Raw genomic sequence first — 13,181 nt, 5'->3', positions numbered from 1 at the left:
CTCCAGACTTCTGAACAGCTTTGACCTGAGCGCCATCAGAGAATCAAACTGTAAATAACCACGCTGTAGACATGTGCAGGGACAATATCCTGCGTGCGGTACATCTTGAACGTGACTCGTGTCTTTGTAGTCACCTGACTCGACCGTACAGGTGTGCAGTGACGATAAAGACACTGAACTGAACTGAGTGTTTGTGGTGCTGCCACCAGAGGTCAGTACAGATCCACAGACACATCATGGTGGAACTGTCCTTTACATCCAAGGACACGTCCAACAACAGCACCCCCCACCACCACCACCCCTCAGGCTGCCTGCCTGCTGGGGGCTGAAGGGACGGGTGGTGTTGGGGGTGAATTCCTGAGCCGTGGAGCTCAATGAAAACCAGATGTAGACAAACAGGCTGAGCTTCATTCAGCAGAGTTCTTCTGCTGTTTCTCACTGCAGCAGCAGCAGCAGCATCATTAGAAACACCGATCAGCAGGAACAGCAACAATCCCTGTCATACACACAGTATACTCCATACTACTGCAGCCCAGTACTCTGAATACTCTGTACTCTGCTATGAAAACTGATGGTTATCATACTGTGTACATTTGATTTCCATTTGATTGAAAGAAATGCAACTGGATGAATAATCTCACCTACATGTGGATCTCCTTTCCTCCTTGACTGTCTGTCACATACTTCCATATATAAAAGGGTTATGACAACCATTTAAAGGGTCGTAATACGTGAAACCATGAAACTGTGATATTTTCTAAGACAGTGATCAAACCATGAAAATCTCATACCGCTGCAGTCCTACATGCAGGGTCCGAAATTTACTTCCTGACTCACTGGCCAAATGGACTCATTTTTAAGTAATAAAAAGACAATATTACTTTCAACTGATTATACACTAAAGAAAACACAGTGATTAGATTATATTCACTTTAAATACAACATACTGGAGATTTAATGTTTTTTTGTATGAAAACAAATGTAATAAAGTGAAGTACAAATCCTTTTTTAATAAGATATACCAGCGCATCGTCAACACTGTCATCCAGGTCCCTGAAGTTGGGCTCAGACTACACGAGTTTGAAAGTCATCATAACGAGAAACTTCAAAGTTGTTGTTCTTCCTGATCTTAAACACACACACAAGATCTGAAGATAACGGTGCATCACACACTGCAGGCCATTATAAAGATGATTGTGTCAGAGGGAGCATGAACACAACACCTCATGTAATGTCACAGGAAGCAGACTGACATGTAGGGACAGCTTGCTGCGATGTGAACGTTGATTTGCAGTCGGTAAAAACAAAAACAGAAGCTAAATGCTGGCTGCCATTTTGTTTCTTGTGTTTGTTAATTGGTCCAGAGCGGTGCAGCGCTTTCTGGTAGTTATGGGTTTTCTGTCTCTGTCGCCTCTGCTGCCTCTGCTGCCTCTGTTGTCTCTGTTGTCTCTGTTGTCTCCGTTGTCTCTGTTGTCTATGTTGCCTCTGCTGTCTCTGTCGCCTGTCGTCTCCGTTGTCTATGTCATCTCTGTTGCCTCTGTTGTCTCTGTTCATGTAGGACCTCTTTTAAAATATATTGTCTGTTTACTTCAGAGACAGTTTTTAAACAGACCAAAATACTTCTTACATGGAAAATGAATATCAATCAAAAACTATTCTACTAATCAATGGATCTTTTTTCCTTGTCTGTATTTGTAGTAAAATACATGTTGACATTTGAGGATGGATAATTGACGTTTAGGAGAATGAAATGTGTATTTATGACCTTCTGGACAGACCAATGAACAGAGAAGGTTGTGAACAGACTCAACAGCTGTAACGTATGTATGTGATGTTTTCTGTGTTGCCTCAGTTTGTGTGAGAGGAACCTGAGCAGCAGCTCAGATCTTCTTTCTGCTCCTCACATGAATAATACAGCAGAAACCGGAGTCCTGCTCTCTGTGTGGATCTGATCTGCTGCCTGACAGCTGCTGACCGACACACCGACCAGCTGACTGTCTGCCTCAGGCTGAGGAGGAGGACAAAAGACCTACAGACAGATGGACAGACTGACAGGACTGAAGAGTTCAGTTAATATATGTCTGAGGATCTGCTGTGTCTGTCAGTCTACACACTGCAGCAACATCAGCTCAGTTCTTTCTTTTGCTGCACGATATGAGGAAAATATTTTACTCAGTTTTGTTTTTAAAGCTCAATATCACAGATCACAGTCAGCCTCAGAGGACTTTACAGACACGATGTCCCTCTGCCCTCTGACCCTCACAGCTGATGAGGGAAAACTCCCCAAAAAACCCTTCAGCAGGGAAAAATGGAGGAAAATATGACATAACATTGAATACTGCAGTTACTTACAATAAATAAAGAGGTATTAAAGTGTCCTCGGTCTCTAAGTCTGACCTACACAGCACCTGGACTTACTGAAGATATTTGTATTAACTTTGGTGTTCAGGAGCTGCAACGTTTATCCACAGACAAGTTGAAATCTACAATCTAAAGCAGGATTTATACTTCTACGTCGAATTGACACCACAGCCTGACGTGCACCTCCCCAGAGATGTAACTCCACGTCACAGTGACACAGACCTCCTGTCTGTCTCTGGAAGCTGAAACCATTTCCCTCAGTGGAAACAAAGCTTTGATTTACTTTAATTTCACAGATAAGAAACAATAAATCGTGAAGACAATAAAGCCTCCACACACTGTGTGTGATTTATCCTGGCTGAAATATGAGCAGAGGAAATATCTGCTAGCTGCTAGGCTCATTTATACAATGTAAAATGCCATAGGCTTGTGCTAATAACGTTAGCATGTTGTATTTGTTTGGAAAACGTGTTTAGTATCAGACAGTTGTTTTGTCAGTGAACCTTGTGAGTTGTAATGGAGCTGAATTTTGTAACGTTACCTTTGTTAAATGCTGCTGTTGTCCCTGGTTTCATATAAGTAGAGAGAAGTCTGCTAGACGCTAGGCTAATTTATACAATGTAAAATGCCATAGGCTTGTGCTAATAACGTTAGCATGTTGTATTTGTGGGAAAATGTGTCCAGATAAAGACAAGTGTTTGTCTGTGAATGCTGCGAGTTATAGTGAAGCTGATTTGTATTTGACACTGTCTCTATTAAGCCATGTTTAATGTGTGTTTAATGTGTGCTTAATGTGTGTTTAATGTGTGTTTAATGTGTTTAATGTGTGTTTACTATGTTTAATGTGTGTTTAATGTGTTTAATGTGTGTTTACTATGTTTAATGTGTGTTTAATGTGTGTTTAATGTGTTTAATGTGTGTTTAATGTGCGTTTAATGTGTTTAATGTGTGTATGTGTTTAATGTGTGTTTACTGTGCGTTTAATGTGTTTAATGTGTGTATGTGTTTAATGTGTTTAATGTGTGTTTAATGTGCGTTTAATGTGTTTAATGTGTGTTTAATGTGCGTTTAATGTGTTTAATGTGTGTATGTGTTTAATGTGTGTTTACTGTGCGTTTAATGTGTTTAATGTGTGTATGTGTGTTTACTGTGCGTTTAATGTGTGTATGTGTGTTTAATGTGTGTTTACTGTGCGTCTGTGCATTTAATGTGTTTAATGTGTTTACTGTGCATTTAATGTGTGTTTAATGTGTGTTTTGAATCAACTAAACTTTACAGCACTTCACAGAAACCTCTGCCGCTGACTAGTGTTTTGGAGGTGTAACTGCAGAGTGACACAGACACACCACACAAGTATAAAAAGTCATATTTGCATAGAGCTGACATGCAAGTTTAAATCCAACTTAACACTGGACAACTTTACTTTTATTGTAACTCCAACAGCTGTTCACCTGTCTGCTCTGAGCTCACTGCCATCACTGTCACTGTCTCTCTGTCACTACACAGTTATTCTCTGAAGGAGCTGAACTCTTACACCAGTCATCAAGGCCAGAAGAGGAAAAACAGGATTTTGATGTCACTCCAACAGACGAACCCATTTCTGATAAACAGCAGAAAGCGGATCAGACAAATGCTACACTGCTGAAATAAAAACACTTATTCACAGTCATAGGCTGACAGGAAGTCAGTCAAACTTCAGGGAGATCAATAAAGTGATTGTGAATCAGCTTCAGCTGCTTTGGGTCAAATCAAAGAGATAAACAGGAAATGGTTTTACATGTGGTGTCCACAGACAGTTGCTCTCTCCTTATCCTTCCTCACTGATTCTTCTCTAGTTTGGTCTTCTGCTAGTGTCCTTGGCACTACTGGTAGCATGAGGCGGCACCTGCAGCCCAGTCAGGTTGATACCAGATACCAGGAGACAGGCCGTTACACCAGGAGAGCTGCACAGGGCCGTAGAAGGGCATCAACCCAGCAGCAGGGCCCTGGGTTCCTCCTGGTGCAGTGGGCCCTGGGTTCCTCCTGGTGCAGAGGGCCCTGGGTTCCTCCTGGTGCAGTGGGCCCTGGGTTCCTCCTGGTGCAGAGGGCCCTGGTGCAGAGGGCCCTGGGTTCCTCCTGGTGCAGTGGGCCCTGGGTTCCTCCTGGTGCACGACCCGGTCTCATGAGGAGGAGATCCTCCAGGACTCAGATGTTGAACTCATCAGTTCCTGTTTTAACAGGAAACACATCAGACTGAGGAAGTACTGAAACCAGTTCACTCAGACCTGAACCAGAACCAGCAGCTCCAGCTGACCTTAGACCAGCAGGTTGTCTCTGGTATTTTATCTGAACTGTCCCTTTAACAGGATCTGGCCTGACTGTTGAGGTGGTTTCAGATGACTCGCCTGAGGCCAGAGGAGGAAACAGAGCATCAAAGGTCTTCCTCCTCTTCCTCCTTCATCTCAGCCTCTCTCTGCCTTCATGTGGTTTTGGCTCAGATTCTGGTTTTTGTCCTATAACCAGCAGCTCACATTTCTCTGTTTGGTATGCGTCCGGCGGCGGTAGTCACCACTCTGCTGCCGGACGCATACCAAACAGAGGAATGCGAGCAAAGGCTGCTGGGAGATCAGACACAGAAATATCACTTTGACACTGCAAAGTTTTATTTTCACTTTCTCAGATCCTTCTCTATCTGTCTGCAGAGAACACATGAACACATGAACACCTGACCAGCACCTCTGAGCGCTCCATCAGCTGAATCCATCTGTAACAACAAGTTTAATGTTCATTCATTCAAAGTTTGTGCATGAATCCTGGTGAACACCTGCACCACTCATGTTTGTTAAAACACACTGATCAGACAGACACTCACTGCCTTTATGCAAAATCTCCTTTCACAATAAAAGCCCCATCTGTCCTCCCTACATGAAAATATTTATTGTGAAACTCAGTGTCGAGTCACCAAATCTGCTTCTATGAAAGGTCTGTCTGTATATCTCAGGAACATAAAGACCACGCCCACCACAGGTGATCACAGTGATCAGTGACACCTGAGCAGACCGAATGGTTCAGAGCTCACTGACTCTTATTCTGTTATTTCCCGTTGAAGCCACAGTCTCACAGTTTCTCCTCACACTGCAGGTTTTTATCTTGTTGACCAACAGGAGGGGGAGATTCTGCTCAGGTGTCTTCCTTCCAGAGACCAGCTGACCAACACACACTGCAGCCTCAAACAACTTAACACATCTCTGTGCTGAAGGAAGTGACTCTGCTGAGAAACCCTCAGCGTCTTCACCTGGAGGTGACGGAGCAGCAGAGAGGCTGCTCTGAGCTCTCCACTGATGGAGACGTTAGTCACAGCATAGCAGAGCATGTTGTTCTCACACAGGAGGAGACTGTAAGGTGCCTTCAGACTAATTAATTAGCTCATTAATTAATGCAGTCAACTTTGTAAAATAAAAGGCTGCGGAACATTTATCTTACTTGCCAGTTCTATTTTATCTGGTATTTATCTGTAATAGGACACCAGTTAAAGATTTGATGGTTTAGCACATGGGACCACCCACCAGTCCACCCTGTGGTTGTATGACTCCACCCACCAGTCCACCCTGTGGTTGTATGACTCCGCCCACCAGTCCACCCTGTGGTTGTATGACTCCACCCACCAGCCCACCCTGTGGTTGTATGACTCCGCCCACCAGTCCACCCTGTGGTTGTATGACTCCGCCCACCAGTCCACCCTGTGGTTGTATGACTCCACCCACCAGCCCACCCTGTGGTTGTATGACTCCGCCCACCAGTCCACCCTGTGGTTGTATGACTCCGCCCACCAGTCCACCCTGTGGTTGTATGACTCCGCCCACCAGCCCACCCTGTGGTTGTATGACTCCGCCCACCAGCCCACCCTGTGGTTGTATGACTCCGCCCACCAGTCCACCCTGTGGTTGTATGACTCCGCCCACCAGCCCACCCTGTGGTTGTATGACTCCGCCCACCAGCCCACCCTGTGGTTGTATGACTCCGCCCACCAGCCCACCCTGTGGTTGTATGACTCCACCCACCAGCCCACCCTGTGGTTGTATGACTCCGCCCACCAGTCCACCTTGTGGTTGTATGACTCCGCCCACCAGTCCACCCTGTGGTTGTATGACTCCGCCCACCAGTCCACCCTGTGGTTGTATGACTCCGCCCACCAGTCCACCCTGTGGTTGTATGACTCCACCCACCAGCCCACCCTGTGGTTGTATGACTCCGCCCACCAGTCCACCCTGTGGTTGTATGACTCCGCCCAGCAGTCCACCCTGTGGTTGTATGACTCCGCCCACCAGTCCACTCTGTGGTTGTATGACTCCGCCCACCAGTCCACCCTGTGGTTGTATGACTCCGCCCACCAGTCCACCCTGTGGTTGTATGACTCCGCCCACCAGTCCACCTGTGGTTGTATGACTCCTCCCACCAGTCCACCCTGTGGTTGTATGACTCCGCCCACCAGTCCACCCTGTGGTTGTATGACTCCGCCCACCAGTCCATTGTCTCTGACAGTCTCCATCCATGTCAGTGAAAACATGGATGCTTCACACACAGAAGATCTATACAATCAGCACAGTTTCAAGATTAGAGTCACCAATTCAGTATCTGACCAAATGTCTCCCCTTCTGTTCCTGAGATATGACGTTAAGACATGATGATGTCACAGTCAAGCTGACCTTTGACCTTTTGACCTTCATTATTTTATCCTGTTAGACATTTGTGTCAAGTTTGGTCAGAATTAGTGAATGAATTCTTCAGTTATGTCCGAGCTGTCGCCTAACAGCCATACCAGCTGTTTGAGCGGCCAGAGGGAAACACACATGCACTAACATGCAAACACAGCTGGACCGTCTGAACACAACAAACCACAGAGAAGCTCTGATGACATCACACACAATGGAAGTGACCTCATACTCTGCTCAGGACCACATTAAGCTCAGCCTGCGGCCTCGTGCCTACGACTGGATCACAGCTGTGCTGATATACAGAACTACCGCACGACCTCAGAGTCATGTTGTTCAATGACACACTTGGAGATCAGCTCATTACTAAAAGTGTGTGTCATACAGGTGCTGGTCATATAATTAGAATATCATCAAAAAGTTGATTTATTTCAGTAATTCCATTCAAAAAGTGAAACTTGTATATTATATTCATTCATTACACACAGACTGATATATTTCAAATGTTTTTTTTTTTTAATTTTGATGATTATAACTGACAACTAATGAAAATCCCAAATTCAGTATCTCAGAAAATTAGAATATTACTGAAGACCAATACAAAAAAAGGATTTTTAGAAATGTTGGCCAACTGAAAAGTATGAACATGAAAAGCATGAGCATGTACAGCACTCAATACTTAGTTGGGGCTCCTTTTGCCTGAATTACTGCAACAATGCAGCGTGGCATGGAGTCGATCAGTCTGTGGCACTGCTCAGGTGGTATGAGAGCCCAGGTTGCTCTGATAGTGGCCTTCAGCTCTTCTGCATTGTTGGGTCTGGCGTGTCGCATCTTCCTCTTCACAATACCCCATAGATTTTCTATGGGGTTAAGGTCAGGCGAGTTTGCTGGCCAATCAAGAACAGGGACACCATGGTCCTTAAACCAGGTACTGGTAGCTTTGGCACTGTGTGCAGGTGCCAAGTCCTGTTGGAAAATTAAATCTGCATCTCCATAAAGTTCGTCAGCAGCAGGAAGCATGAAGTGCTCTAAAACTTCCTGGTAGACGGCTGCATTGACCTTGGACCTCAGAAAACACAGTGGACCAACACCAGCAGATGACATGGCACCCCAAACCATCACTGACTGTGGAAATTTTACACTGGACCTCAAGCAACGTGGATTCTGTGCCTCTCCTCTCTTCCTCCAGACTCTGGGACCTTGATTTCCAAAGGAAATGCAAAATTTACTTTCATCAAAGAACATAACTTTGGACCACTCAGCAGCAGTCCAGTCCTTTTTGTCTTTAGCCCAGGCAAGACGCTTCTGATGCTGTCTCTTGTTCAAGAGTGGCTTGACACAAGGAATGCGACAGCTGAAACCCATGTCTTGCATACGTCGGTGCGTGGTGGTTCTTGAAGCACTGACTCCAGCTGCAGTCCATTCTTTGTGAATGTCCCCCACATTTTTGAATGGGTTTTGTTTCACAATCCTCTCCAGGGTGCGGTTATCCCTATTGCTTGTACACTTTTTTCTACCATATCTTTTCCTTCCCTTCGCCTCTCTATTAATGTGCTTGGACACAGAGCTCTGTGAACAGCCAGCCTCTTTAGCAATGACCTTTTGTGTCTTGCCCTCCTTGTGCAAGGTGTCAATGGTCGTCTTTTGGACAACTGTCAAGTCAGCTGTCTTCCCCATGATTGTGTAGCCTACAGAACTACACTGAGAGACCATTTAAAGGCTTTTGCAGGTGTTTTGAGTTAATTAGCTGATTAGAGTGTGGCACCAGGTGTCTTCAATATTGCACCTTTTCACAATATTCTAATTTTCTGAGATACTGAATTTGGGGTTTTCATTAGTTGTCAGTTATAATCATCAAAATTAAAAGAAATAAACACTTGAAATATATCAGTCTGTGTGGAATGAATGTATACATTATACAAGTTTCACTTTTTGAATGGAATTACTGAAATAAATCAACTTTTTCATGATATTCTAATTATATGACCAGCACCTGTATAAAAACTAAAGTGATGGTCAAAGTTGTCACAGTGAAATTTAAGGTGTGCTGATGGATTCACGTCATCAACTCATGCATTGAGTAACATTACAAGTTAACGTTCCACCTTAAAAGTTGCCGGCAGTCGGCCCAGTGAATGAAGTTATCTTTTTCTCTTTCATTTTATAGTTGTAGTTTACTGATGTATGAACAGAGGTTACATAAAACCAGAGTGAGCGTCCTCTACTGACCAATCAGACTGCAGGGTTTCTAGCTCCACCTTTTAGTACCAGATCTGTGTGCTAGGTACCCCAACAGAGGGGGGACCAAACATGGGGACGCTAAGGAACGCTTCTGTTGGGACCATCCACAACTTTGAACTATGAGACCGAACTGAAGCGGGCTGCTCTGTGGAAACGGTGCTGTAGTGAACGGGCTGATCGGTGTGACCTCGGCGGTCTGGTCCTTTAAGACGACAACACGTGTGTTGTTGTTGAATAATCTGATTATGGTCAGACTTGTTGAGGAATGTGACTAAATCACTGCTGCACTTTATAATAACTCTGTAACACACTCCACAATAATTACAGAGAAAAGCTGTGATTGTTCCCAGATGTCTCGTCCTGTCAGACTCTAACGATGTTCAGAGACGTTCACAGCAGAAAACAAACCAACAGTGAGGAAGAGGAAGAGGAGGAGGAGGAGGAGGAGGAGGAGGAGGAAGCAGAGGTGCCTACCTTAGTACCAACTGTTATATCTTGGTGGACACTGCTGTGAAGAGAAGACAGCGTGTTAGAAGCAGCAGGGAGAAAAACTCAAAACAACAAGCCCAAAAAAAGGTTAAAATGAGGTTAAAGCCTGAGGAGACGGAGTGAGGGGCAGAGAGAACCCAGCAGGGAGGACAGGTCAACAGCTGCAAATATCAATTCATCAGCTTAACTTATGTCACTGCCTTTCTTCCTGGATCCCAACCTGCACTCTGGCATGATGCATTCACTGTCATCATGTTAAAAAAATATCTGAGAGGGTGCTGAGCTGTGAGGGGATAAAATTCGCTACTTAAAGCCTCACATGTTTCCATGGAGATTAACTGAAATTCCTGACGATGTGACGGGTTATTTTTGGGATTGATTCCTCAGTGTTGATGTTCAGGGTGTGAGCAGCTGTGTGAGGTGAGAATGAGCAGTTATACACACACACACACACACAGCTGATCACTATCTGTCAATGTTCCCAACAAATGACTCACTGTATGGAAATGTGAAAAACAGGAAATGAAACAGGTGAGGTGAATAAATAAATCAGATGTGTCTGAAACCTGACACACAGGTCGGAGGTACTGATACTTTAACCCTTTCAACTCTGCAGTCAGTCCACCAGTGTCTGCGTTGGTATTTTGGCTTATTGTGATGTCATTTCCTGGACCAATCCTCAAATCTTCATATCCCTAAAATGTGTACAGCCTCAGCTAAATGGTTCTTTAAGTATATAAATAAAAGTACTGAAACTGTGATATTAAAAAGAAATATATCCAAAAATCAGATGTTTGCATCAGATTTTACAAAATAAAAAAAAAAAAACACAAAACATTTGGATCAAAATGATTTTTAAACACAGAAACATGAAGGAAATATTTCTTACCCCTTCAGAGACTGTTTACATTATTCAGTTTATGAGAGCTGTTTCTGGAGCAGAGTGAGGTGTTGTGGTAGATTCATCATTCATTACTCTGACAACACCACCGCACGGTTTCATGCAGTCTTACACTGGAACAAAAACTCAGTTCCAAATAAGAAGCGAATACTTAATGCCAAGAACTGGGTGCCCGTGAACAAATGATCAGTTCTGCTTGTCGGCTCCTGAACATGACATTAAATGAAATAGTGCAAACAAAGGCTTCATATATCTGCAAGGCCGCAGCTCGTCTGGAAACCTTCCAGGTCTGCCAGGAGTCAGGACCTGTTACATCACACATCAACACAACAGCGAGCTGGAGAACCAGCGCACATGATACTGGAATTTTCTGCCAATATCGGCTATGCAGGTAGTTAACAACCGATTTGACCCATAATCAATACTGATAAATATATCTACTTATTTCCCACTGAATTTTAGTGATCGAGTCTCTTCTGTCGTGGAGTTAACATCATAATGAACTTAATGAACATAATGAGGCTTTAACCTCATTGTTTCAAATTAAAAGCCCCTTATAACCTCGGCTGAGAGAATCCCTCCGTCGTGAAAGACGACCGGGGATAATTGGTAAGCACCAGCGTGTAGCGTGTCATGTCTGTCGGCCAAGTCACGGCATGAAAAATCTCCGGAGCACTGTCCGTTCTGGTGCCTTCGGTGCCTTCCGCCATGTTTTAAGAGGCCAAACATTGCAGACTGCGCATGCACGCCTGTGTCTGAGGGACTGCTGCTGCTTTTCCAGGCAAGGAGCAGTATCACCGTGAGTTTTTCAAAGTGCGGTAATCAAACACGGTTTTAATGATGATTACAATTTGAAATGGTAATACTAACCATCGGGAATTTTACCACGGTTTATCATTTTACCGGTAATCGTTGCATCCCTAATGCATACATACTCTTAGCAGCAGATGGAGACATGAAACACTGTTCAGTGTCTAATATTCATTCATTGAGCAAAATATCAAAAAAGCACGTTGGCCGATTCTGATCGTTCATTTTAAAGTCGATACTGATGGCGTGCTGATATCATCATGCATCCCTAGCAAAGTGCAACACATGTGGGAAGTTCATTAGCTGCGAGTCAGGTTGCATGTCAAATCTGACAAGACCTTGTTCAGTCACAGTTATTGTTATTATGCTGAATCTTTATTTGCAGGGAGCTGAACATGGCCCTGAATCCAACTTATTTACTTTATGAATGTTTAGTTAAGACTTACAAGAATAAATGTATTTTTGTCATAAAAACAGTTGACCTCTTTTCCCCCCCAACATGGGAATCAAAACTTGAAATCTATTAGAAACAGAATCAATAAGCAGAATCGGCCTGACTCTATCTTGCATCACATGTAACGTAGTGCAATGACATCATAACAAGCGTACAACCCTTCGCTTTCTGCCGCTTAAAGAGTGAATGTTTTATCTGTTATGGTTTTTATTTTAGACTGATTTATATACACAGGATTGTGCAAATAATGACCTCCCGCTGCCATTACAGTGAGATGCCGGCGTAATTCTGATGAAATACTGTCAAGACATGCAGCAAAGGACCGCAAGCCGGAGTCGAACCCGGGCCGCTGCAGTGAGGGCAGAGCCTCTGTACATGCGTGCAGAACTTTCATTTTGGATCACCACTGAAAAACTGCAGATTCTGTTTGGGCCTGGTTCTCATGTGTTTGCGATGTTAGCGAGGTAGCTAAACAGCTCGTCTGTCACTACAGGCATGTCGCAGACTGAAAGGTTAGCATCAGAGCAAGATGCTGACGTCATCATCTGCAATACCTGCAAAGCAAACATGAGCCAGGGATCCAACAAATCCAGTCATCTGTTCATTTCTAGAAAAGGTTTACGGTGTATAATCACATTAAATACTCTTTATTAATAACGTTGTTTTTAAAGACAGCCCCAAACACGCGACCATGTAGAGACAGAAATGACATGCCATAAAAAATATGTCACCACGTGCGCCGCACAATCATGATTTCAATTTTGACCAAAATAATCGTGATCATGATTTTTTCCATAATCGAGCAGCCCTGCTCAAACCTCACAACTAACCAACATTATTGTGATTACTTCAGGTCAGAGGTGAAACACAAGAGTCACAGCTCAGACTCATCTGTCAGTGTTCATGTCGACTGGCTGCTGCCGACTGACAGATCATTTCTGAGAACTGTTTCCATCACAGCCTTAGCCCCTTTTACAATCTGAAAAGTCGTACCCCCCTACTAGGCACTTTTTTCAGGGAAAGTTTGGGGGTGCTGGAAAGTTTTTTACCCGGGTAATTCCAGTGGAAACACAGAGGTTTTTCAAAATCCCAGGTAAATGATAAAAAGTTCCTGCGATGGAAAAAGGGGCTTTTAAGGAACATTTCAAACACTTGTGTATCACTCTGAACAAACAGTTTCCCATAATGCAACAGGGCAGAGTCCTGTCCTGTGACCCTCAGACTGCTGTGTAAC

General features: G+C 44.0%; 1 protein-coding gene across 3 annotated transcripts in view; it reads right to left on the bottom strand.

Annotated features, from left to right (window-relative positions):
• ptbp1b (polypyrimidine tract binding protein 1b) overlaps positions 1 to 13,181 on the bottom strand; it is a 34,696-nt gene that overhangs the window by 17,143 nt on the left and 4,372 nt on the right. The window contains exon 2 of one of the 3 annotated variants that reach the window (XM_033621480.2): positions 9,768 to 9,801. The exons of 1 other annotated variant lie outside the window; for it this stretch is intronic. In XM_033621480.2, the coding sequence (XP_033477371.1) occupies positions 9,768 to 9,801 (34 nt within the window). The remainder of the gene's footprint in view (positions 1 to 9,767; positions 9,802 to 13,181) is intronic. One more of the 3 variants, XM_033621481.2, reaches the window with a different exon arrangement.

Source organism: Epinephelus lanceolatus, chromosome 6 (assembly GCF_041903045.1).
Source record: "Epinephelus lanceolatus isolate andai-2023 chromosome 6, ASM4190304v1, whole genome shotgun sequence".
Lineage (NCBI taxonomy): Eukaryota > Metazoa > Chordata > Actinopteri > Perciformes > Serranidae > Epinephelus > Epinephelus lanceolatus.
This window is presented reverse-complemented; position numbering and strand designations above follow the sequence as displayed.